The sequence below is a fragment of the Miniopterus natalensis genome, chromosome 3 (assembly GCF_054644295.1).
Source record: "Miniopterus natalensis isolate mMinNat1 chromosome 3, mMinNat1.hap1, whole genome shotgun sequence".
In the NCBI taxonomy this organism is placed as follows: domain Eukaryota; kingdom Metazoa; phylum Chordata; class Mammalia; order Chiroptera; family Miniopteridae; genus Miniopterus; species Miniopterus natalensis.
Window position 1 is genome coordinate 97298410 of NC_142083.1, and position 25421 is coordinate 97323830.

The 25421-nt window shown below is 46.8% G+C and overlaps 1 protein-coding gene and 1 pseudogene across 1 annotated transcript; one reads left to right on the forward strand and one right to left on the reverse strand.

Annotated features, from left to right (window-relative positions):
• The first annotated feature begins 4471 nt into the window (after window positions 1-4471).
• Window positions 4472-9840, forward strand: ZNF48 (zinc finger protein 48). Its single transcript, XM_087815163.1, has 3 exons — window positions 4472-4856; window positions 5831-5924; window positions 7248-9840. The coding sequence occupies exons 2-3, from the start codon at window positions 5846-5848 to the stop codon at window positions 9047-9049; spliced, it is 1881 nt and encodes a 626-aa protein (XP_087671289.1). The 5' UTR covers window positions 4472-4856; window positions 5831-5845; the 3' UTR covers window positions 9050-9840.
• Window positions 9841-16498: 6658 nt separating this feature from the next.
• Window positions 16499-18061, reverse strand: LOC107541476 (large ribosomal subunit protein eL24 pseudogene; annotated as a pseudogene).
• Window positions 18062-25421: the final 7360 nt, after the last annotated feature.

Sequence of the window (25421 nt, forward strand, 5' to 3'; positions counted from 1 at the left end):
GGTAGTCTCTTCACTATGGCTTATAAAGGCCGGCTTGATCTGGATCCTGCCTACTGCTCCAATTCCATTTTCTTTTCTTTTTTTAATGTTTTCTTTTTTAATGTTTTTATTGATTTCAGAGAGAGGAATGGAGAGGGAAAGAGAGAGATAGAAACGTCAATGATGAGAAACTGCCTCCTGCGTGTCCCCCACTGGGGATCGAGCCCAAAATCCAGGCATGTGCCCTGACAGGGAATCAAATTGTGCCGGGGAATCAAATCCTGGTTCATAGGTCAAAGCTCAGCCACCGAGCCAGCTGGCCAGGCCATCCATCCCATTTGCTTTCTCCACTTCTTGAGGTTTTATTTCCCTTTTAGCCCATGTTATGGACTGACTTGTGTTCCCCAAAAATTCATGTGTTGGACCCCTAACCCCCAATGTGGCTGTATTTGGAGATAGGGCCTTTAAGGAGGTAATTAAGGTGAAATGAGGTCATAAGGGTGGGGACCTGATCTGGTGGGTATGGAGACATAAGAAGAGATACCAGTGATCTTTCTGCAGAGAAGAAAGGCCATGAAAGGACGCTGAGAAGATAGCTATCTGCAACCTAAGGAGAGAGGCCTCATCAGAAACCAACCCTGCTGAATTTGGACTTCCAATTTCTAGAGCTATGAGAAAATAAATATCTATTTAAGATTGTCTGTGGTATTCTGTTATGGCAGCCTGAGCAGATTAATACAGCCTATAGCTCACTCCTTTCCCCTCTTCACTCCAAAGTTTAATATGTAATTTTTTGATTTGTATAAATTTTGAAAAATATGTAGTATACAGTACATTTTTTATTTATTTATTTTTTTTATTATTGATTTTAGCGAGAGGAAGGGAGAGAAAGAGAGAGAGAAACATCGATGTGAGAGACAAACATCGATCAGTCGCTTCCCGCACGGGCCCCAACCCACAACCTGGGTATATGCCCTGATGGGGAATCGAACCCTCCACCTTTTGGTGTACAAGACGACACTCCAAACAACTGAGCCACACTAGCCAGGGCTAGTATACAGCACATGTTTATACAAATGGTTTTATATATATGAATATATACATATGAATATATATTTCTGTTAATTTTTAAATTCAGCACTATTTTTTTTTTAAGATTTATCCGTATTGCCATGTGTATATCTTACCCTTACTTCAATCTTATTTTTAGTACTATTCTTTTCATGTAACCTTGGGAAAAATCTCCTCTCTGGGTCTTACTTTCCTCATCTATCAAATGGGATTGGGAGCTCCTGCCACACTGAAGTCACAGAAGTTGTGTAAACTTCATATGATTATAGAGACATTAAGAGCTGTGTCATCTTACTAGCTGTGCGACCATGTGCATTTTACTTTAACCTCTCTGTGACTTAGTTTCTTTATCTGTTAAATGGTACCATTAGTAAATTTTACCTGATAGGGTCATGACGATTATATAGTCTAATGCACAAAAAGCTTTTAGTACAGTGCCTGGCAGATGAGACGAGCTCACACAGAATGCTAGATACTGCTATTAAATGAGCTTAGGGGTGTGGCAGTGCCACCAGCTCAAATCTAGTGATGGTTCTTGTAGATTAGTTGCTGAGGATCCAAACAGAGTGAATCAGTCAGGGCTACAGTCTTCTGAGGAGTCAGAGACAGCCAAACGTAGGAGTGACAGCATTGATGATAAAGTAGTGTAAGAGAGGTAAACAGAGTCCTTCAAGAAGCCTGGGGCCCGGCCGGGCATGGTTCAGCGGTTGAGTGTGGACCTAGGATCCAGGAGATTGGGGTTCGATTCCCGGTCAGGGCACATGACTCTCTCATCACTGATGTTTCTGTCTCTCTCTCTCCCCCTCCTTTCCTCTCTCCGAAATCAATAAAGATATATTTAAAAAAAAAAAAAAGCCTGGGGAAGGGATAATATCCCTCCTCCCTCTACCACAACCCTTCCTCCTACTCATCAGGCTGAGCAGCCCCATCTTCTCAGTTAAAACTGACCCCCTCCCACCCTTGCTCTCCACAAGATATACCCAGCTGGTTTCCAAGGCCTTCCTATCAATCAGAAAAACTGGTCCTCCTCTCTCTATACCCTCTACCCTCTTGCCCCTGCCCTGGGTTCAGACTGATCAACTCTTCCCTGAGTTACTCCACAGCCTTTTTCCAAAAATATATATATTTTTATTGATTTCAGAGAGAGAGAGAGAGAGAGAGAGAGAAACATCAATGTTGAGGGGCATTGATCAGCTGCCTCCTGCACGCCCCCTGCTGGGGATTGAGCCCAGCAACCCTGGCATGTGCCTGGACTGGGAATCGAGCTGTGACCTCGTGGTTCATAGGTCGACACTCAACCGCTGAGCTGGGCTCAACAGTCTTTAAGAAAATAACATGTATTATTCATTTAAAAAAAAATTATTTAATATATCTTTACTGATTTCAGAGAGAAGGAGGGAGAGGGAGAGAGAGAGAGATAGAAACATCAATGATAAGAGTCATTGATCGGCTGCCTCCCGCTTGTCCCTGACTGGGGATCGAGCCCGCAACCCGGGCATGTGCCCTGATCGGGAATCAAACCATGATCTCCTGGATCCTAAGTCAATGTTCAACCGCTGAGCTACGCCCGGCCGGGTGGAGGTCAAGGTTCAATTCCCCGTCAGGGCACATGCCCAGGTTTTGGGCTCGATCCCCAGAAACAGGGGTTCAGGAGGCAGCCGATCAATGAATGACTCTCTCATCATTGATGTTTCTCTCTCCCTCTCCCTTCCTCTCTCTGAAATCAAGACATATTTAAAATAATAAAAAATAAGTGGAACAACAAATCAATGTTTCTGTCTCCCTCTCTCTCTCTAAGGATCAATTTAAAATTACAAATAAATATTTTTAAAATTTGCTCTGCAGAAAAGGTGCGTGGCTGGTCTTTATGTTTAGAGATGGCATGAATTAATAGTGACACAATATTCCATTTATATGCTTTTTAACTCAAACAAATCATGCCTAGTCATTCATGTGATAAGGTCTGGGGCTTGTTTAGAGAAAGGAAGGTCCCACCTTGAGCTTCTTATGGGGCAATGCATGGTGGACAGTTTTTCCATTTGATAATCTTCTGGATTAGTTTTTGTTTTTTGGTTTTTTTGCCACGTCTTCATAGCTACCTATGGCGCCATCAGGCATTCCTGGAAGGGCTTCTGTATCTTTAAACCTGAGTTCAGGTTCAGACCTAATAAACTCCAGGCTTTGTCTTCTCAAAGTCAGTATGAAGTGTGGGCTGGTCAGCTTTGGCGGGAAAGTTCTTCCAAGAGAGGCTGTCTCTTTGCCTGTTTGTAACCTCTTACCTGTTTGCTAGCACAGGTGCCTGGCACATGATGGACCCCCAGGAAATGTCTGTGGTACAAATGAACAAACTTACCATACTATCTTTAGCTTTCGCTGCTTTCCTATTATGTAAATTCATGACACATTTAAATAGGAATATTCTCAATTTTCCTCTTTGAGGATAGGTCTTAATCATCTTTGGATCTCAAGCTGCACATAGTAGGTTTTTAGTTAGTATGTGGGCCACTGTTCATTTTTTTTTTTTAACCCTCACCCAAGGATCTTTTTTCCATTGCTTTTCAGAGAGAGTGGAAGAGGAGGGAAGGGGGGGAACATCGATGTGAGAGAGGCACATCGATTGGTTGCCTCTTGCACGGGGCTGGGGATTGAGCCTGCAACCGAGGTACGTACCCTTGGCCGGAATCAAACCCAGGACCCTTCAGTCTGCAGGCTGACGCTCTAACCACAGAGCCAAACCTGCTAGGTCCTCTGTTCAGTTCATTTCATTTCACTCCCTCTGTATGGAGTTCTTCATTCAGCCAGACTCTGGACTTTGAGATCTTAGCTGTCCTTGAAGTATCAGCTCAAAAATGCCACATCTTCCTTGGTTATTTCAGCCAAAAGACCAATAGCTGATATTTTTTGCAAAGTGTTTAAAACATACTAATCCTCAATCATTCAAATTAGGTATTATTGTTCCCATTCTACAGTTAAGGAAACAAGTTTCCCAGCATCAGACAGTAGTAAATGACAAAGCCAGGAATCAAACACAAACAATGACCTTAAAGACACGTCCAAAGCCACAAAACTCTACAGAAGTATCTCACTCTCTCTGTACCACACTCCTTTCAGTACACGATCTGCCGCATCATTTGCACATTTCCATACTTTAGTGGATTGAGAGCTCCCTGAGTTTCTTTGTTATTTCCAAGGCCTAGACAGTGTTGATTGACTTGTGGCCCTTGTTTCTGTGTCTAACACCCATGCATACCAGACACAGAATCAAGCCGACTCATTCCCACAGATTAGAATTCTTCCTGCTCTCCCACTATTGGTGCATGTAACGCAGGTCTTAAAGTCCTTTATTTCTTCACGATTTGTGTGCTTGTCCCTGTAAACTGGCAGCACCCCCAAGGACAAACCTTACTTGTATTTCAGATTTGGGGATCATGCCCCTGGTCCGCTGGAACACAGCCCCAGCCAGGGCCCTACCAAGCTGGGAAACAGGGTTTAACGTTTCAGCCTCTCCCCGCTTGGCCTTTGCAGCGCTGTCGACCTGTCCCTAGTCTTAGTCTCCCCAAGGCCTCTTTATGTCTCCGCCTCTTTGTCTCTGCTTGTTTCATTGTCTATGCTCCTCTGCCCCTAGACCTGTTTCTCTCCAGGCTCCTGGCCCTTTCTAATAGCTCCTCGGACTCTGCTTCAATGACTTTATATCTCTCTCTTATCTATTTCTACATCTGTCTGTGGCGGCTCCGGGTTTTTTTCGTCTGCCGCTGCCTCTCAGCCTTTGCGTCTTCTCCGACTCGGTGCTCTTAGGTTACGACTTGGTGAGTCTCTGGCTCGGGGTCTCCGTTCCCGGCCCCGGGTCTGATTCCATCTGCGCCTCTCCCCAGGGGCGTCCCTAGAGGCCCCCGCCACTAGCCTCCGCTCCGGCCGCGGCTCGGCCGCCACCACCCAAGCCCAGCCCCCGTCCCCACCCCCACCCGGCCCTCAGCTGCTCGGACCGGCCCCGCTTTGTTTCCCCAGTCTCCACCGGCCCCGCTTTGTTCCCAGCGCCTCGGAGCCCCGCCCCCGCCCCGTCTGAGGTCTCCGCCGCCCTTTGTCTGCCTGGGTCTCCCCCCCACCCCCTTCCCGGGGTCCGGGTTTAGATCTCTTTGTCTCTCCGGGCCGGGCGGTTAGCGTTGCCAGCCGACCCCACAGGTCGGCGCGGGTGGCCCGGCACAGCGACAATTAGGAAGCGTCTTCGGCCCTCGTCACCCAGCTCCAGCCCAGGAGGCACACGGTTAATACCACCGAGTTTGGGCCGCGTAGCCCCCTCCGTGGCACGCGGCCGCCCGCCGGCCACCGAGCTCGGGCCGACCCGGCGGCCCCGAAGGCGAGCGGCTCCTCCGGGTCCTAGAGCGGCTCGGCGCAGCCCATCTCTTCCGCTTCCCGTCCCCGCCCCCGGCGGCCGCCCGCGGGACGCCTGGAGCCGAGTCCCCTCCCCGTTAGACGCGGAGCCGCATCCCGGAGCCGTCGGTGGCCCGGGCACCCGTGCCCACCGAGGAGCTCCGGAGAGCACCGGGGTGGCGGGCCCGGCGGCGGCGGGAGGGCGAAGGGCGGCTGCGTGCCGGAAGGAGCAGCAGGTGCAGGGGCGGCCGGCGGCGCCCGCGGGGGTGCAGGGGGGGCACCGGGAGCCGCGCCCTGCATCTCGGACCCAGATGCTGCCCTGGGCCCGCGCCAGCCGTCAGAGGGCAGCGGCAGGGCGCGGGCCGCACGTGGCCGTGTGACCGTGGGATTGCATGTTTGTCCCCTTGCTCAGGGCGGCGTGCCTGCGATGGAGCGCGCGGCGGAGCCCTGGGGTCCAGATCTCCATGGCCGGGAGGAAAGGGAGCAGCTGAGAGGCGCCCGAACAGGTGAGGGCCGCGGCGGCGCGCCGCCATGTATAGGTAATAGCTAGGTCGAGGACTGCGATGCTGGGCTCTGCCTGGCCAAGACCCAGAAAAATCGGTAATGAACTGTGCTTCCAGGGAGACAGGGGGAGGGGGAGCAAAAACAGAGGGGGGACTCAGTATTTCTCTGCACCTGTGCGCCAGGCCAGGCGGGGAATCCTCTCAAGGACTGTCCCCGTCCCCAGCAGTCCTCACGTCCTCACTGCCTCTGCCCTACTTCGGGCCCCATTCTGCCTCATCAGGCAGCTGCAACAGCCTCCCCTCAGCCCTCTTCTCTCCAGTGATGCACTCTGCACCCACAGTGATCTAAGTCTAGATCGAATCCGGTCTCCCTTCTCCAGAACCTTCCCTAGCTCGTTTCTGCCTACTAATTAATAGTCTTAGCCTAGTGTTCAATTTAGCCCTAGTCCCAACGTCCCTTTCCAGCTTTATGCCCCAGTCCTCTCCATGGTTTCCTTTTTTCTCACTGTGAAAGCCCATTCCTGGCTCCTTATTCTCCCCCCTGGGACAGCACAGTTATTCTGAGCCCACAAGTATAATTATTTTTGCTTTTCCTTCTCTCTCCTACCAACCCTAAGCATCTTAAGGGGTAGGTGTGTGTCTGGGGCCTCTCAGGTAAACATAGATGGCTGAAGTAATAAATTACAGAATGAGCTAATATAAAAAGACATAATTGAAATAGCAAATACCAGTTTTTTCAAACAGAGACAGTATAACACAGGCTTGGGGATCAGACAGACCTGAGTTAGAAACCTGGCTTTGCTACTTGCTAACCTTTGTAACCTTGAGCAAGTGACTTAAATTCTCTGAGTCTCCAAATGCATAGTAATAATATTACCTCACAGGATAGTTTCCAAGTGTTCAGTAATGCTTAGTTTAGTGATTGGCACATATTAAAGGCATGGTAAAAGGAAATTACTATTATTATTTTTTTAATATATTTTTATTGATTTCAGAGAGAGGAAGGGAGAGAGATAAACATCAATGGTGAGAGAGTCATTGATTGGCTCCCTCCTGCACGCCCCCTACTGGGGGTCAATCCGGCAACCTGGGCATGTGCCCTGACCAGGAATTGAACCGAGATCTTCTGGATCATAGGTCGATGCTCAACCGCTGAGCCATGCCGGCCAGGCAGGAAATTACTATTATTAATGAGAGGCACAGATAATAGTAAGTTCTTTAGAAGTTCAGAGGAGAGAGAGAGAGCCTTGTGACCACAGGTTGTCAAGCAAACCTTTCTGGGGCTGAGCCAAAGGGCAGGTCTACAGCTCCCTTTTCTTTCCCCAGGTCTGGGAGGTGAGAATGTGGAGATGTCTCAGACAGATGAGTTTGAACATACCCCACAGGAGGATGACTTGGAGTTCAAGGAAGAGGAAGATTTGGCCCCGGGTCATGAAGTAGGAAATGCCTCTCTCAAACCTGAAGGTATCCAGACTTGGGATGACTTGTGGGTCCAGAGAGAGGGACCAGGAAAACCTCAGGCTCGAGACAGAGGCCCCCGGCTCCTGGGAGAGCCACGTTGGGGCCAGGCTAGTGATCGGGCTGCTGTATGTGGCGAGTGTGGCAAGAGCTTTCGACAGATGTCAGATCTGGTAAAACACCAGCGGACACACACAGGGGAGAAACCCTACAAATGCGGGGTCTGTGGCAAGGGCTTTGGGGATAGCTCTGCCCGTATCAAACACCAGCGAACTCACAGTGGTGAAAAGCCTTACAGAGCCAGACCACCAGCCCAGGGCCCTCCAAAGATTCCTAGATCCAGGATCCCTGCTGGTGAGCGCCCCACTATCTGTGGTGAATGTGGCAAGAGCTTCCGGCAGAGTTCAGACTTGGTGAAACACCAGCGGACACACACGGGTGAGAAACCCTACAAGTGTGGCATCTGTGGCAAGGGTTTTGGTGACAGTTCTGCTCGCATAAAGCACCAGCGAACACACCGTGGGGAGCAGCCCCCCCGGCCTATGGTGCCCCGGCGGCAGCCATCTCGAGCAGCCACAGCAGCCGCACAAGGACCCAAGGCCCAGGACAAGCCATATATCTGCACCGATTGTGGCAAAAGATTTGTGCTCAGCTGCAGCCTTCTGAGCCACCAGCGTAGTCACCTGGGGCCCAAGCCTTTTGGCTGTGATGTGTGTGGAAAGGAATTTGCCCGGGGCTCAGACCTGGTTAAGCACCTTCGGGTGCACACGGGAGAGAAGCCCTACCTCTGTCCTGAGTGTGGCAAGGGCTTCGCTGACAGCTCTGCCAGAGTCAAGCACCTCCGCACCCACAGTGGCGAGAGGCCTCATGCCTGCCCAGAATGTGACTGCACCTTCAGCCTCAGCTCCACCCTTCTCCGCCACCGCCTGACTCACATGGAGCCCCAGGACTTCAGCTTCCCTGGCTACCCCCTGGCTCCCCTGATCCCCAGCCCACCCCCCAGCTCAAGCCCCCCCCCACCTCCTCTTGGTACCAGCCCCCCGCTAACACCTCGAAGCCCTTCACACTCTGGTGATGGGCCTTTTGGCCTGCCTGGCTTGGAGCCAGAGCCTGGGGGCCCACAGGCTGGGGAGCCACCCCCACCACTGGCGGGTGACAAGCCCCACAAGTGCCCTGAGTGTGGCAAGGGCTTCCGCCGAAGCTCGGACCTGGTGAAACACCATCGTGTGCACACGGGGGAGAAACCCTACCTCTGCCCTGAATGTGGCAAGGGTTTTGCTGACAGTTCAGCTCGAGTCAAGCACCTTCGCACCCACCGTGGTGAACAGGCTCGGCCACCGCCACCATCCACTCTCTTGAGGCCACATAATCCCCCAGGCCCAGCACCCATGACCCCTCGACCCCGAGCCCGGGCCCGGCCCTCTGGACTCAGCCAGCCCCATGTGTGTGGCTTCTGTGGGAAGGAGTTCCCCCGGAGCTCAGATCTGGTCAAACATAGGCGCACACACACGGGGGAGAAGCCATACAAATGTGCAGAGTGTGGCAAGGGTTTTGGTGACAGCTCTGCCCGTATCAAGCACCAGCGTGGGCATCTGGTCCTGAGGCCCTTTGGGACGGGGGATGGTCTGGCAAAGCCCCTCAAGGAGGAGCCACCAGCAGGACTGGAATGATGGGGTACAGGGAGGGTGGAGGGTCAGGAGACCAAAGGGATGGTATCTTGCCTAATCAGAAGAAAGGGCCTGGGAGTTGGTGGGAGGGAGAAGGAAAGAAGGTGGGAGGGGAAGAAAAGAGAAAGGAGTGAATGGATGGAGATTGGAGACAATGATCTTGAAGCTCAGGAAACTGTCCCAGGTGGGCTCAGTCAGGACCTTGCCAGTGTGGTCTGTACCCCCAGCTTCTAGAACACTGCCTAGTACACGGTAGGCACTCAGTAAATACTTGTTGAATTAATAACCTGGTCTTAGGCTGAAGCCCCTTAACCCTAAATTCCTGCTGCCTCTTAACCTATTAAGAATTGATCCCTCTCAATCTTGCCCCGAAGACCAGCACCCTGAATCGTGGTTTGTTCAAACCCTTGCGAGCTGCAACAAAGAGACTTGGGGATTCGGATGACAGAACTAGGCAGGGGCACCTTCATCCTTCTGATGAGAGTATTGCTGTGTGGCAGGCAGTACCCAGCGTTAGGCCATTGGACATGGTCTTAGCTAGGAAGGGCACTCATACAGAGCCCAGACCTACGTGCCCTGGAGGACCCTAACCTACCCTGACACCTGGGCACTGGCACAATAGACCAGAGACAGCAGAAGGAGAACTCTGCTCTGCTTGCCAAGCCCAGGTCCTGGGGGACACCAGCAGAGATAAAGTGGCTGGGGGCAGGACTGGGTGAGGAGCCAGGGAAGTGCCAAGGCCAGACAGCCACATCTCCATGTGTTTCCTTCCAATAAACTGCTTCTTGTCTGAGGCTTGGACTCTGTGTGTGTGTGTGGTGAGGGGTGAAAAAGGTGTCCAAGTGTCACCACAGGTGGGACCCCCAAGCCGTGTGTAAACTTGTGTGGGTCCCTTCCCCTCTTTGCACCTGTCAAAGGAGTGGGCTTAGTCAGCTGTTTTCTAGCTCCATCCATGCCACACCATATAGCACAACTCCTAAAAGGAAAATCACCTGACTCCATGGGGTAAGGGTGTTCAGCGAGTGCTGTTGCTATGATGACAAGTGGGGGAGAAGTGTGGGCTGCTTCCGTGCTGTACAGGCACAGAAGGCCCCGGCATGGATGCTCTGCCTACTGGGGAACCCACCTCCCTGAGACCTTCTTTGTCAAGAAACAGGTCATTTGGCTGTGCATTGCAAAGAGAAGGCAAAAGGGATACCTCTTTATCACCTGGAAAAGGAAACCGTATTTCCTATCGACTCGTGTCTTTAGGAGCAGGACGCAAATTGCTAGCTTTTTCTAAGGAGGGCACCAATAGGGAGGAAGGAGTGAGAGGAACTGATAGGATTTGATTGGCCAGGGACAAAAAAGGCTAGGGCAGCCCTGGCAGGGGAGCTCAGTTGGTTAGAACATCTCCCAATATGCCAAAGTTGCAGGTTCCGTCTCCAGTCAGGGCACATACAAGAACAAATCAATGAATGCATAAATGATAGATGTTTCTCCCCCCCCACCCCCGCCCCCCCGCCAAATCAATTTTTAAAAAAGACTAGGGCCATTCACCCACCTAACAAATGAAGTACAAGACTGCTTTGCAGCTTTGCTGGTTGGGCCTCTGAGCCAATCTTGGTACCTAGATAGATAGAAGCTCTTACAAGATCATAACCATTGGACAGACTTGCCTAGAAAGCAGTTAAAGATTGTTACAGTGTGGTTCCTCCTGGTCCTCCCACCTCCTGCCAAGTGGTCATACATACTCAGAACCCTACAGTTTTGCATTCAGGCCTGGGATTCTCGGAGGCTTTGGCACACAAACCCATAGGCCTAAATGGAGGTCTTCTGGGGCTTTTGGAAGATCCTTCCTGCTGGTTTTCCTTGTCTCCTCTCCTTACAAGATTGGCCTTGAAGCCCGCCTGCAGTGAACTTTGTAAAATTACATCTGACTGTGAAAGAAAAAGGGGCCACATACTAAACCTGACAAGCTGAAGGGAGGCCTGCATGGTGGCCTTATAAACTCAGAGACCTAAAGTAACCACATAGGATGGTCTGCAATTAAAACTTTCTAACTAAAAGCAGTTCTTGTCAGGTAGTCAGAGCCTAGGCTAGTATTTTTCCTAACAAAGGTCAATCTTTACTTTAACTGAGCCTGTTGTCTTTTTTGCATCTATGATAACACACCTGATAACATACCTTTGGAATATCAAAGAAATTTCCTTTTTCCAGACCCCTCAAAGCACAACTACCAGGCCAGAGCAGAGACCACAAATCCCCTCATTGTTATTATGATGGTGTTAATTGGTTAACTGTTAACTATTCCTCTTAACTGTCTATTTCTCTTACTTTTTATTCAATCCCAGAGATTGCCCCACCCTCCTCCTTTGATTATAATATGTAAAGTAAGGTTCAAGCCCTGGCTGATAAGCTCAGTGGTTAGAGCGTCAGCCTGTGGACTGAAGGGTCCCCGGTTTGATTCAGCCAAGGACACCTCATTTACAGGCTCGATCCCCAGCCGAGGTCGAGGTGTGTGCGGGAGGCAGCCAATTGATGTTTCTCTCTCACATCGATGTCCCCCCCCCCCACTCTCTCTGAAAAGCAACGGAAAAAATATCCTCACGCCCAGCCGGGCATGGCTCAGCGGTTGAGCGTCGACCTGGGATCCAGGTGATCAGGGTTCGATTCTCAGTCAGGGCACATGCCCAGGTTGCGGGCTCGATCAATGACTCTCTCATCATTGATCTTTCTGTCTCTCTCTCTCCCTCTCCTTCCTCTCTCTGAAATCAATAAAGATATATTTAAAATATATATATATATATCTCCTCAGGTGGGGATTAAAAAATAAATAAATAAATAAATAAATAAATAAATAAATAAATAAAATAAGGTGTAGAACTACCATTCTCTGGAGCATTTTCTCAATCTTTTGAGATTTCGCTTCCTGGGACTTGTTAGTTTGGCTCAAATAAACTAAAAAATTCTCTACAAGTTTGAAAGTTTTTTACTTTGACATTTACTTGGCATGGTGCAACAGGATTCCAAAGAAGTCCACCCAAGACCACCTTGCTTGGTACCAGCAGGGGCCCAAGGGGCCCCACTGACCTGTTCTTTGTTTTGCATCAGCTGAACTTAGGTGAGTTTCCCTTGGAATTCCAGACCTCCAGGTTTTAAGATAAGAGGCCCTGATGTTATTTGAGCTGTTCATTTATTTATTTATTTATTACTTTTATTTTTTATTAATCCTCACCCAAGGCTATTTTTTTCCATTGATTTTTAGAGATTGTGGAAGGGGGTGGGGGAGAGAGAGAGAGAGACATTGATTTGAGAGACACACATTGACTGGTTGCCTCATGCATGCCCCCAACTGGGGCCGGGGATTGAACCTGCAACCAGGTATGTGCCCTGGACCAGTAATCGAATCCAAGAACCTTCAGTGCATGGGCCGATGCTCTAACCATTAAGCAAACTGGCTAGGGCATTAAGCTGTTTTTTACAAATCCTCCAGGTAGAGCCCTAGTTGGTGTGGCTCAGTTGGTTGGAGCACTATCCTGTACATCAAAAGATAGTGAGTTTGATCCCTGGTCAGGGCGCAAATGGAAGGCAACCATCCATGTTTCTCTCTCTCCCTCTCTAAAAAAATCAATAAGCATATCCTTGAGTGACGATTAAAAAAAAGTCCTCCAGGTAGAACTAAAGGTTAAGGGTTGATAGAACCCAGGCCAAGCCAGGACAGGAGAAAAAAAAGAGTGGCTAATTTTTAACTTTGGCTTTTCAATTGGAATTGCTTTCTGAGAGTCTGAACAAAGAACTTTTTGCTGGATAAATGAGAGCCTGAACTCATTTGGCTATGAAGATAAGGGGCGTTTCCTCCCTCCAGCCTGAATTTTCATTTTTCTTAGGTGACTAAACATCTTTGTGGGAATGCCAGGGTGTTACAGGATAGGGGACCTGGTCCTGAAAAGATATGCCCAGGGCCACCCAGTAGCACTTAGGTTCTTGACTTCATGCGGGAAAGATTTTACAACCTGAGTACAGGTGATTGAGAGAATGTTTATTAAAGCTGGGGGCAGTGAAACAAGGAAGAGCTTAACATGAAAGAAGCAGCAGGAGAGACCTAGGTGGGGCTGCTTTTGCTCTCTAGAAATAATATAAGAAAGAAATGAGCCAAGGCAGGGCTGCTTTTGCTCACTGGGAAGTCAGAGAAAAGGGAGCCTTGGAGAAAGGTTCAGGGGGTAATCCCAGGATGAACTGCTGTGCCTGTTGCTCCCCTGATTGCAAGTCTCTCGGATACCCTTAGAGTTTAGGAGATGAGTGCCTGTGGAGGAAGAAGAGAGGGCAGGGAAAGGCACAGGTGTACTCCCAGGAAGGAATCTTAGGGAAGGTCTCAGGGGACGGCTTCAGCAGAATATTTACCAGTTTTCCAGGTCTGCCCTTTCAGGGCCGTGGTCTTACTGATGGATCAGTGCTAGGGCAGGAGGTCATTAGTCATTGCAGCTGGTTCCTAGCATTGCCCAGTCCACCTGGTTTTGCTGCTTTTCTGGGCCTGGAGCTAAAATACAACTGAGGCCTAGATGTTATCTCTAGGGAGGTGACCTTCTGTATCTGGCTCTAAACTGCTAGGCCAGTTTGTTCAGCTATCTGTCTCAGTTTCCTCATTCTACTTGCCAAGGAGTTTTTCTAGCGTCTTACTATCCTGCCTCAAGGGGGCATGCCCCATGAAGTGCAGGACCCCCGTAGGGAATTCCAACTCAACTGTAATTAATTAATTGATTCGTCTGGGGATGTGCACTTAAAAGTTGGTTACCTAGTGCTCTGAGTTCTCACTGCTGTATTAGACAGCCGGGGAGAAAAGCCAAGACACAGAGAGAATTGAATGTGACTCGGGAGGGGACAGCCCCTTGGAGTCAACCAGTAAGCAGCACACTTCAACCCACCACACAATATCCCTAGAAATTTCTTCAGACTGTGCAGATATCCAAAGAAAACTAAAATTAATATGGAAAATCATGCCTCCAAGGCTGAAAACTCTCAGCCCCCATTAATACTCCTATAGATATACAATAAATAGGAAGACTTTACTTGCAAGTGCTTGCATAAATGGGATGATTTAACTAGAAACGATATCAACTAAAGATGGCCAAAATGGTTTTCCTTTTTGGTGCCTAAATTAATTTTTGCATGCAAAATTAGAAAATGCTGGCTCTAAAATTAAACTGAATGGATGAGAAGCATATCTCGATTGGAAATTAGAAGCTTCTAAGAGGAGCACAGATCAATTCTTTTAAAATTTTTATTTATTGATTGATTTTACAGAGAGGGAGAGAAAGGGGAGGAGAGAAACATTGATTTGCTGCATCACTTCATGTTTTTCATTGGTTGATTTTTTTTTTTATGCCTCACCCAAGGATATTTTTTCCGTTGCTTTTCAGAGAAAGTGGAAGTGGGGCGGAGAGAGAAACACCGATGTGAGAGAGACACATCAATTGGTTGCCTCCCGCATGCACCCCTGCTGGGGCTGGGGATCAAGCCTGCAACCAAGACACTTGCCCTTGGCTGGAATTGAACCCAGGACCCTTCAGTTCAGGGCCGACGCTGTAACCACTGAGCCAAACGAGCTAGGGCTCTGGTTGATTCTTGTATATGCCCTGACCAGGGATGGAACTCACAACCTTGGCATATTGGGATGACACTCTAAACAACTATCCAGCCAGGGCGATAAAATTTTTTTTTAAGAATAAGAAATTTTAGTGCTCTGGCCAGGTAGCTCAGTTGATTAGAGAGCATTGTCCTGATATGCCAAGGTTGTAGGGTCCATCCCCAGTAAAGGCACATACAATAAGCAATCATTGAATGCATAAATAAGTGGAACAACACATCAATGTTTCTCTCTCTCTAAAATCAATCAATCAATCAATCAATCAATCAACCAAAAGAAATTTTAGAGACCGTCCCTGAACTAAAGAAGACTACTAAGTGAAATAAGCCAGGCAGAGAAAGACAAATATCACATGATCTGGCTTATACGTAGAATCTAAAGAACTTAATAAACTGATGAACAGAATAGATTCAATGACATGGAAGCATAGATGAGACTGACGAATGTCAGAGGGATGGAGGAGGGCGGGTGGGTGGAGGGGGAGAGAGTCACCAAAGAATTTATATGCATCTATGCACAACCCAAGGACACGGACAATGGTGGGGAGAGGGACTGGGGAGGGGAAAGGGATGGGGTGGAATGGGTCACTGGGTAGAAAAAGGGACATTTGTAATATTTTAAACAAACAAACAAAAAAATAAGACTACTGAGCCCTGACCAGTGTTGCTCAGTGGTTAGAGCATTGGCCCCGGGCACTAAAGTGTCACAGGTTTGATTCCTGGTCAAAGGCACATACCTGGGTTGTGGGTTCGCTCCCCCGCTAGGTCAGGGCTCATGAGGGAGGCAACCAGTCAATGTGTCTCTCTCATATCGATGTTTCTCTCTCTCTCTCCCTCCCTCCCTTCTACTCTCTCTGAAAAGCAATGGAAAAATATCCTCTGGTGATGATTAACCAAAACAAAAAAAACAAAAACAAACAGAAGACTACTGAAGCTAATAAGTTTCAACACCCCATTCCTCCCCCTTCAGCAGCTCTTCCCCTATATCCTTTGGTCTCTGAGCTTTCTTGTGCGGCTTGCCCTCCCCTCCCTCCCTCCCCTTCTATCTCCTCTATATCCCCTCCACTACCACGCCCCACTGACCTAGGGGAAAGTGAGAATAGGGGTTCAGACAAGGGTAATCCAGGACTTCCAGCTGCTCCCTTAGGAGAAAGCTGGCCTCAGGCAAAGGGGAGCCAGCAATTGTATACAGTCCTTGGACTAGAACATAATTAAGGAATTTACCTAAAGATTTCCCTGATTAACTGTTAGAACATGTGATCCTGGCCATTCTGACTTATTCCAATTAATGTATCTACTGGTTTCTGGGAGCAAAAGCAACAGAATTACTAAATAGGGTTTGCTGGGAAACTCCTGTAGAGGAATCTCTTTTTATTATAGAAAGCCAGGTCACCTTAAGAAAGATTATAGAAAATTGAAATGGGATTTAGAAAGAAAAAAGAAACAGAAGCAAGCATGTGATTGCCTTCCCCCTGGGAGTAAAGCTTCTGTGCAAATGGTAGGGATATTTAATCAACCTATGACTTTAAAAAAATATATATATATATATATATATATATCTTTATTGATTTTAGAGAGAGGAAGGGAGAGGGAGAGAGAGAGAGAACGTCAATGATGAGAGAGTCATTGATCGGCTGCCTCCTGCACGCCTCCCACTGGGGATCTAGTCCCCAACCGGGGCATGTGCCCTGACCTGGAATCGGACCTCCATCTCCTAGATTATAGGCCATTGCTCAACCGCTGAGCCAAGCCAGCGGGGCAACTTACAACTTTTTAATTTTTTTATTTTTATAGTTAGGTCTTTATTTAAAAATCTCATCTACCCACTTAGCGTTTTCTGCCAACACGGGGAGCAGAAACCTTCGCAGGCTTCACAATCTTTTGCTTAGCTGCTGCCTCTGTGGGAGCCTTAGCAGCAGCCATTGCTGTCTTTTTAGATGCTTGCTTAGCCTTTTTTGCTTCCTTGGCAGCCCCGATAGCTTGTTCTCTTTGAGTTTTTCTGACTTCAGTTTTCCGGTTCCTCTTCGCCATTACATCAGCAAGAGATGCACCAGTGATGGCCTCTGGAATTTGACAGCTCTGCGGGTTCTTTTCGTTTGAATTTCTTCCGACTGTCCCTTTTTGCGCTTTCTTCTGTAGGGGACAGTCCAGTTTATCCGTCGAGGATTCCTCTTGCAAAGGAATGCCGCCTCGCATCTCGCATTAAGAAACTGGAAAACCTTCCCGTCGGTCCTGGGGAAGCGCCTCCCGTGTCGGGATAGATCTTGTAGCCACCGAAACTGCAGTGCTCGGCCTTCAAGGCTGCAGCTGCCGGAAAGGCTGAAACATGTGAAGAGCCCTGTGACTTTTTACGTCAGAACCTGTCCCCTTCCAAGTAGGGAATGTTACAGGGCGATATATATTTTTGTTAATCCAGATCTGCCCCCTTTCATCTGATAGAGATTTTCGTCTTTTTTATTAATCTTCACCCAAGGATATTTTTTCCATTGTTTTTCAGAGAGAGAGGAAGCGAGAGAGAGAGAAACATCGATGTGAGAGAGACAATGATTGGTTGCCTCCCACATGTGCCTGGACCCGGGCTGGGGCCTGGGGCCTGGGGCCTGGGATGAAGCCTGCAACCAAGGTGTGTGCCTTTGGCCAGAATGTTTCTCTCTCTCTGTCTCTCTCTTGTAGGTGCCCTGAACTAAAGGGTCCTGGGTTCAACTCCAGCCAAGGGCATGTACCTCAGTTGCAGGCTCGATCCCAGGCCCCAGTTGGGGTGCCTGCAGGCGGCAACCAATCCATGTGTCTCTCTCACATCGATGTCTCTCTCTCTCCCCCCGCGCCCCCTTCCACTCTCTCTGAAAAGCAATGGAAAAAATATCCTAGAGTGAGGATTAAAAAATAATAAATAAATAAATTAATTAATTAAAAAGAGCTAATAATTTTATATACGAGCCTCTGTAAATCTTCCAGTAAAAGGACAAGGATGGCGATTTGTAACGAATCTCATAGCTATAGATAAAATAGTTATTCCCAAACAGCCTGTGGTTCTAAATCCACATAACCTATTATCAGCAATTGCTGTGGACTACCAATATTTTTCAGTGATCAATTTATGTAGTGCCTGTTTCAGCATTTCTGTAAAAAAAAATAAAAAGGAGAGGAAGAGACAGAAATACCTCTTTGCTTCTACCTGGGAAGATTACAATTTTACTTGGACAGTAATGCCCCAGGGAAATATGGAGAGTCCCACCTATTTGTCTTAGATACTAAAAGCTGATTTAAGTGATTTTAAATTTCCCAGATATTCCACTCGAATACAATATGCAGATGCTTTACTTTTATGCTCTAGGACATTATTAGATTCCCAAAAGGACACAATTTACCTATTGCAGCAGCAGCAGCCATAAAAGGACATAAGGTCTCAAAGGCTAAGCTTCAAATTTTATTTTTTTTTTAACCTCAAGTAAAATACCTTGGCTATCTCATATAAAAAAATGGGCTACTAATGAACCCTGAAAGACTGAGAGGAATAATATCTTTTCCTTTTCTAAAAACAAACAAAGAACAGCTTAGAGGGTTCCTGGGTCTGATTGGATACTGTCACAATTGGATTCCAAATTTTTATTAATAGCCCAGCCTCTATATATCTTATTAAAATCAAATTGACCTGATCTAAGTCGGTGGAACCCAGAAGAGAAACAAGCTATAAAAGCTCTAAAAGAATTGCCTAAAGCTCCCACTCTGGGACACCTACATTATAAACTTTCTAAGTTTTTATACATGAAAATAAAGGAAATACTTTTAGAAAATTTAACTCAAAAACATAGAGATCATCATATAGAATATTATAGTCAGCAATTAGACTCCGTAGCCAAAGGGCTCCCTCTCTGCATGACAGCAATCTCTGCCAGGCGTGTTATGTAAACAAACAGAGAAGATAGTTATGGGCTCTCCTTTGTTTATGTTCCTCATTCCGTTGAATCTTCACTGAATTCTCATTACACTCAACACTTCCATCAGTCAACTGGTTCTTGCCTTCTGCGCCTAATATTACTTTACCTTGATGTAACAGTCTTTTAAAAAATATATATATATATTTTAAAAGTATATATATATATACATATATATATACTTTTAAAATTGACTTTTAGAGAGAGAGGAAAGGAGAGGGAGAAAGGGAAATATGGATATGAGAGCCCAACATCGATCAGCTGCCTCCTGCACGCCCCTTACTGGGGACCGAGCCAACCAAGCCACACTGGTCAGGGCTAGATGTAACAGTCTTAGCTCAGCAACTTGGCTGCCTTCTTTGCAGGGTGAAGACATCCACCATTACGCTTTCCCACTGACCCCTTTTTGTTCCTAGGAATAATTTACAGGAAGCTCCTTGGTAATGCTGACTTCATTTGTTTTACAGATGGAGCTGTGAAAGATGAACAGTAATGTTACCAAGCTGAATACGCGATTAGCTTCCATGGTGGACATAATTGAAGGTTCTTTAAAAAAAAAAAAAAAAAAGTCTATTGATTTCAGAGAGAGGAAGGGAGAGGGAGAGAGGGAAACATCAACGGTGAGAGAGAGTCATTGATCGGCTGCCTCCTGCTGGGGATCGAGCCCACAACCTGGGCCCGTGCCCTGACCAGGAATCAAGCTGTGATCTCCTGGACCATACGTCAATGCTCAGCTGCTGAGCCATGCCGGCAGGCAGAAGGTTCTTATTTACTTGAATAAGATCTGTCCAACAAGCTGAATTAATTATTCTTACTTGGGCTTGTCAATTAGCCGATAATCAAATAGCCAGTATTTGCACTAATCTATGCCCTTGGTGTAGCTCACAACTCTAGAATGGTGTGGAAGCAGCGAGGCTTCTTAACTTTTTCAGGGCAGCACATAAAGAATAGAAAATTGGTTGCAGAATTATTAGATGTCGTACAGAAATGGAAATAATTGGTAATTATCAAAATTCCAGAACATTCTAAAGCTGCCACCATGAAAGCAATAGGAAATCATTTAGCTGATGCTGCAGCTAGACAGGCAGCATTAATCAGCCAAATTATCTAGACCTGAGAATGATCCTTGCTGCCTATGAAATCAAAGAAAGACTCACTTTTATAGTTCCAATGACAGCTGCAGAAGAAAAGAGTAGAGATGGCAACACAAAGGGGGAACCTGCGCCCTGGCGAGTGCGGCTCAGTTGGCTGGAGTGTCATCCTGTGTACCGAAGGGCTGTGGGTATGATTCCCAGTCAGGGCACACACCTAGGCTGTGGGTTCAGTCCTGGCTGGGGCACATATGAGAGGCATTAATTAATGTTTCCCACTCACATCAATGTTTCTCTCTCTCTCTCTCCCTCCCCCATTCTTCTCTCTCTAAAATCAATAAACATATCCTTGCCCTAGCAGGTTTTGCTCAGTGGTTAGAGAGTGGGCCTGTGGACTGAAGGGTCTTAAGTTCAATTCCGGCCAAAAGCACATACCTCGGCTGTGGGTTCAATCCCCAGCCCTGGCCAAGTCTAGGCGGCAACCAGTTGATGTGTCTCTCTCACACTGATGTGTGTCCCCCCCCCCCCCCGCCCTCTCTCTGAAAAAGCAATGGAGCCCAGTTGGGCGTGACTCAGCAGTTGAGCATCGGCCTAGGATCCAGGAGATAGAGGTTCGATTCCAGGTCAGGGCACATGCCCAGGCTGCAGGCTCCATCCCCTGTCGGGGGCGTGCAGGAGACAGCCGATCAATGACTCTCTCATCATTGATGTTTCTATCTCTCTCCCTCCCTGTCCTTTCCTCTCTCTGAAATCAATAAAGATATATTAAAAAAAAAAGCAATGGAAAAGATATCCTCAGGTGAAGATTTAAAATAATTAAAGTAATTATAATAATAATGAAAAAAATCAATAAACATATCCTGGGGTGAAGATTTAAAAAAAGGGGTGAGGGGGAATCTTTGACCCAGGCAAACAGCTATGGCTTGGACTAAATCAGAAACCAATTTTATGTATAGGGGCCCAACTCCCTAGACGTCAACATGTACGTGAGCTAACGCATCGGCATCTCAAAAAGATGATTTCATCACAGTATTACTGGAAACCTTTTCTTACGGTAGCTCATAAAGTATACTGCAGATGTTCTATCTGTCCAAATATAAGCCTGGAAAATCATTCCACGGATCCCAGGGACATTTCCCACTTCCTTTAGATCCATTTGAGGTATGGTAATTGGATTTTATCTAAATGCCACCAAACCAGGCATACAAATATACATGTTAGTTATGATTGTATGTTTTCTCACTGGGTTGAGGCATTTCCTAGCAGGAGAGCAACAGCCTTAAGGATAGGTAAATTATTATGGGGAAAAATTAAATCCCAATTGGGGAATTCCCTCTGAGTTACAGTGACGGAGGACTCATTTCTCTGGGCAAATAATGCAATCCATTTGTAATATTTGGCCTATTCTACAGTATTTTTTGTTTGTTTTTAAATATGATTTTATTGATTTCAGAGAGAAGAAGGGAGAGGGAGAGAGAGAGAGAGAGAGAAATATCAATGATGAGAGTCATTGATTGGCTGTCTCCTGCACGTTCCTACTGGGGATCAAGCCTGAAACCTGGGCATGTGCCCTGACCAGGAATCGAACCTTGATCTCCTGGATCACAGGTCTATGCTCAACCTCTGAGCCACGCCCGGCCGGGCTAAGATAACTTTTGTATTATCAGTAATACTCTTTTTATGATTTCTCTTTTTAAATTTCGAGGAAGCCCGGCTGGGCATGGCTCAGCGGTTGAGCATTGACCTAGGATCCAAGAGATTGCAGTTTGATTCCCGGTCAGGGCACAGGCCCGGGTTGTGGGCTCGATCCCCAGTCAGGGGCGTGCAGGAGGCAGCCGATCAATGACTCTCTCATCATGATGTTTCTCTCTCTCTCTCTCTCTCTCTCCCGCCCTCTGAAATCAATAAAGATATATTAAAAAAAAAAAATTAGGGGAAATGCTATTGCAAAAGTAAGAAGTTTGTCCTAATAACTTAGCCATTTCTAAATGAGTAAAAAAAGACAAACTATGAAGAGCAAGGGAAATTGTAGAAGGTTAGTAGAAAAGGAATATTGAGATAGGAATTTTATGTATAAATGCTAGAACTCAATTATGCAAATGTGCTTACTGCTAACCCAACAAGGACTACTAATTATATTAATTCAGATGGAAGCCGAAGGGTCTATAAAAACAGCCTTTTATAACTGCTGCTGGGGCACAGGAAATTTATTTATGAAACTTACTGTCTTCCTGGCCTCTGGAATTTTTAGATGGTAATTGTAATTTACATCACTGTGTTCTTTTGCAGCCTTGGCCTGATTAAACCTTAAGGTTACAGCATCCAGTTGCACAACTAGCAGGAATCAGATTAATAATGAACAGCATTTCAGTGCTCCCAATGGAAAGTAGATGAGTAAATGGGAACTCATCTCATGGTCAGATTATAAACACTGAAAAGTTGTATGGAGTGCCCTCAAGCTACGAGTAAATGTTATACTAGGTGCAAAATACAGAGAAGTGAGACAGGCAGCAAAACCTAGATCATAATAGCTTATAGGTTAGAGATGATAGAGTATTTTTCTCAATAAAGGCACATAGGACCTGATTGCCTCCCATTTACCTGCCTTTCACTTTTGGGAAAAATTCCTCCCTGACTTCCAAGGTTACAGTCTTGCCTCATCCCTATGGATGAAAAGGGGCCACATTTTAACCTGGCAAGCTCAGGGAAGGCCTGGGTGGTAGTTTTGCAAACTCAGCAACGTAAAGTAACCATAAAGAATAGTCTGAAGTGAAAACTTTTTAACTAAAAGCAGTTTATGGCAGGTAGTCCTGTCCTAGGCCTGCATCCTCCCTGACAAATTTTAAACTTTACCTTCACTAAGCCTGTCTACTTTTTGCGTCTATGATTACATATCTTTGGAATATTAAAGTAATTTTCCTTTTTATGGACCTGTCAAAGCACAAGGCACCACTCTGCGGAGACCACAAGTCCCCTTGTTACTGGAAAGGGGACCTGGCCCTTGGCCGGTCTGCCTAGGGCTGGCTGGTAGTGTGTGGGTTCTTGCCTTTGTGCAGGAAAGATTTCACAGTGCAAGTCCCAGTGAATTTTACAGGATGTTTATTAAAGCTGGAGACTGAAACAAGGAAAGGCTGGGAAATGAGCCTAGGGTGGTCTGCTTTGGCTCACTAAAAAATCAAAGAAAAAGTGGCCTTGGGGACAGGTTCAGGGGGTTTGCCCAGGATGAACTACCATTGCCCATTGCTGTCCTGGTTGCAAGCCTCGTGGGGTCCCTTAGAGTTTAGGAGATGCATGTCTGTGGGGGAAAAAGTGGGGGGAAGCATGGGCGTGCTCCTGGGAAGTAGAGCACGTGCTGGATCTTCCTTTTGAGGAGTTTTAAAGGCTGGGTGATTAGGGGAGGTCTTAGAATATTCATCAGCTTTATGCTGAAGTATCAGGTTTATTTCCTTAATTTGTCTGTCCTTGGGTGTGGTTGGTAAATGGCACTAATTGGATTTCTGCTGTTTCCCTGAGTAAGGTGATTTAAGCTATTTACCCTCTGGTTCTGGAGAAGTGCTAACCATTTACTCTTAAGTATCCCTGGTTTAGGGAAGATGCTGAAACTGCTGTTTAACTATCTGTCTCAGTTTCCCTATTCCGTTTGTCCTGGCTTACTGGCCTGTCTCACCCTCATTGTTATTAATTGTTGACTGTTAACTATACTGTACCCACTTAGGTAAAAGAACTATGTGTCTAGCATTTCTTTTTATCCAATCCCAGACGTTCCCCCACTTTGCTTTCTCCTGCCTCCCTAATCTATCACCAATGGATTTTATGTAACCTACCTACCTCTCTTCTTTTGATTGTAATGTATAAAACAAGGTGCAAAACTGCCCTTCCGAGGAGCATTATCTCAGTCTATTGAGACCGTGTTTCCCAACACTTGTCGACAGCTTGGCTTAAATAAACTCATAAAAATTCTTCACAGGTTTGAATGTTTCTTTACGTTGACATCATTTAGAGCTTCTTGAGCATAATTAGTCACTCAACAGCACTACCTGGTGTGTGATGGTTCCTGGGGATAGAAGACCAAGTCTCTGTCCTCAGTTTCTATGCAGAAGATTGACGTTGAACAAGTGATTTCAAGCGTAGAAAGGACCATGCAGGAAGTGCACATGCAGCAGAGAATCCTGTGTGATCCAAAGGCCTCTCCAAAGAAGTGGTCAAGGGTGACTTGGAATAAACTAAGAAAGGGGGAAGTGGAGGATGGGACAGGAGGCAGAGGGTTCTAGGCAGAGTGAAGAGTAAGCACCAAGTCCTTGGGGACTCAAGAACTGAAGTTCTAGTGAGGCTGAAGGCAAATAATGAAATGAAGAGGAATGAGTAAGCTAAGGACTTTTTCAAAACTGACTTTCTATTTCCCAGTCCTAAAAGAGGCCTGGCACACAGTAGGCCCCACTAAATATTTTGGTGAAGTGTCCTTGGACTATGATATCCTCCTCACAAGAGTTTACAGTCTCACAAGCTGCTACCTCTTTGTCAATCTGGCAAGCTCCCGCTCATCTTTGAAGGTTCTTCACATCTGTCTCCTCATTGAGGCTTGTACCCCAAATCCACTCCCTTCAACAGCATTATTCACTTTCCCCACTATTCTGCCAGAACACCTAGTTTCCTTTTCATGTATATATAAAATTTATTTATATATACTCATGTGTAATTTGTATCATAATCTTCTTTGCCAGGCTATGAGATTCTCAAGAACAGGAACTAGCTCCAATTCTAGGTAGACACTTGTACATGTTTGTAGAGCAAATGGATGGAGTCCTTGTCCTTTTCAAAGCATCCGTTCCAAAGTCCTTCTGTTGTAGGTGGCAGGAATGACCACCAGGTGTTAGACCCATGGGGTCACACTGGACCTGGGTTCAGCAACTTCAGTACGTGAATTCTGGCTAAGAAAGAATTCAGAGCCAAGACTCCAACTAAAAGACAACATTTATTTGGTAAATTATAGAGGTGGAAGAAGTAATTCCTAGAAGAAAGGGGCTGAGGAAACAAATTATGGAGGTAAAGGAAGGGCCCTTGGAGCTTGGGAGTGAGGGAAGCCTAGCCTAGGGAGAAAGGGGGGAGGGGAAGGGAAAGGCTCAGGTGTGCTCCTGAGAGGGAGAGCCCACTGGGTCCTAGGTCCTAAAGTTTTTCAAGGGTGATTTTAGGGGAGTTCCCAGGAGAGGATCTTAACAGAATATTTAGCAGCTTTGTAGAAGTGTCCTTTCAGGGTTGTGGTCTCTTCTGATTGGTCAGCACCAGGGCAGGGGGTCATTATTCAATGCAGCTGGTCCTGAGGTCAGCCATGGGGTCACTGATCTGGTTGTGCTGCTTTTCGGGGCCTGGAGATGAAATACAATTGAGGCCTAGATGTTATCTCTAGGGAGGAAAGGTCAGGGGTCCAAACTACGTGACCATCAACTGAATTTCTGCACCTGGCCCATCGTCCTTGTTCTGCTCATGTCTGTCTAACTGCTTACCACACTTGAACCTATCAGGATCTGAAATTTTCTCGTTAATTTTTTACATTTTTTACACCCTTAGAAGGACCACAGTAGTCAAGATTTTGTCTGCCTCCTTCACTACTGCATCTCCAATACCTACAATGGTGCCAGGCACATAGTTGGGCTCAATGACTACTTGAGAGAAGGAACACAATCAAAGTGGCTTAGGGATCTTGAGTGTGACTATCCAGGCATCTGA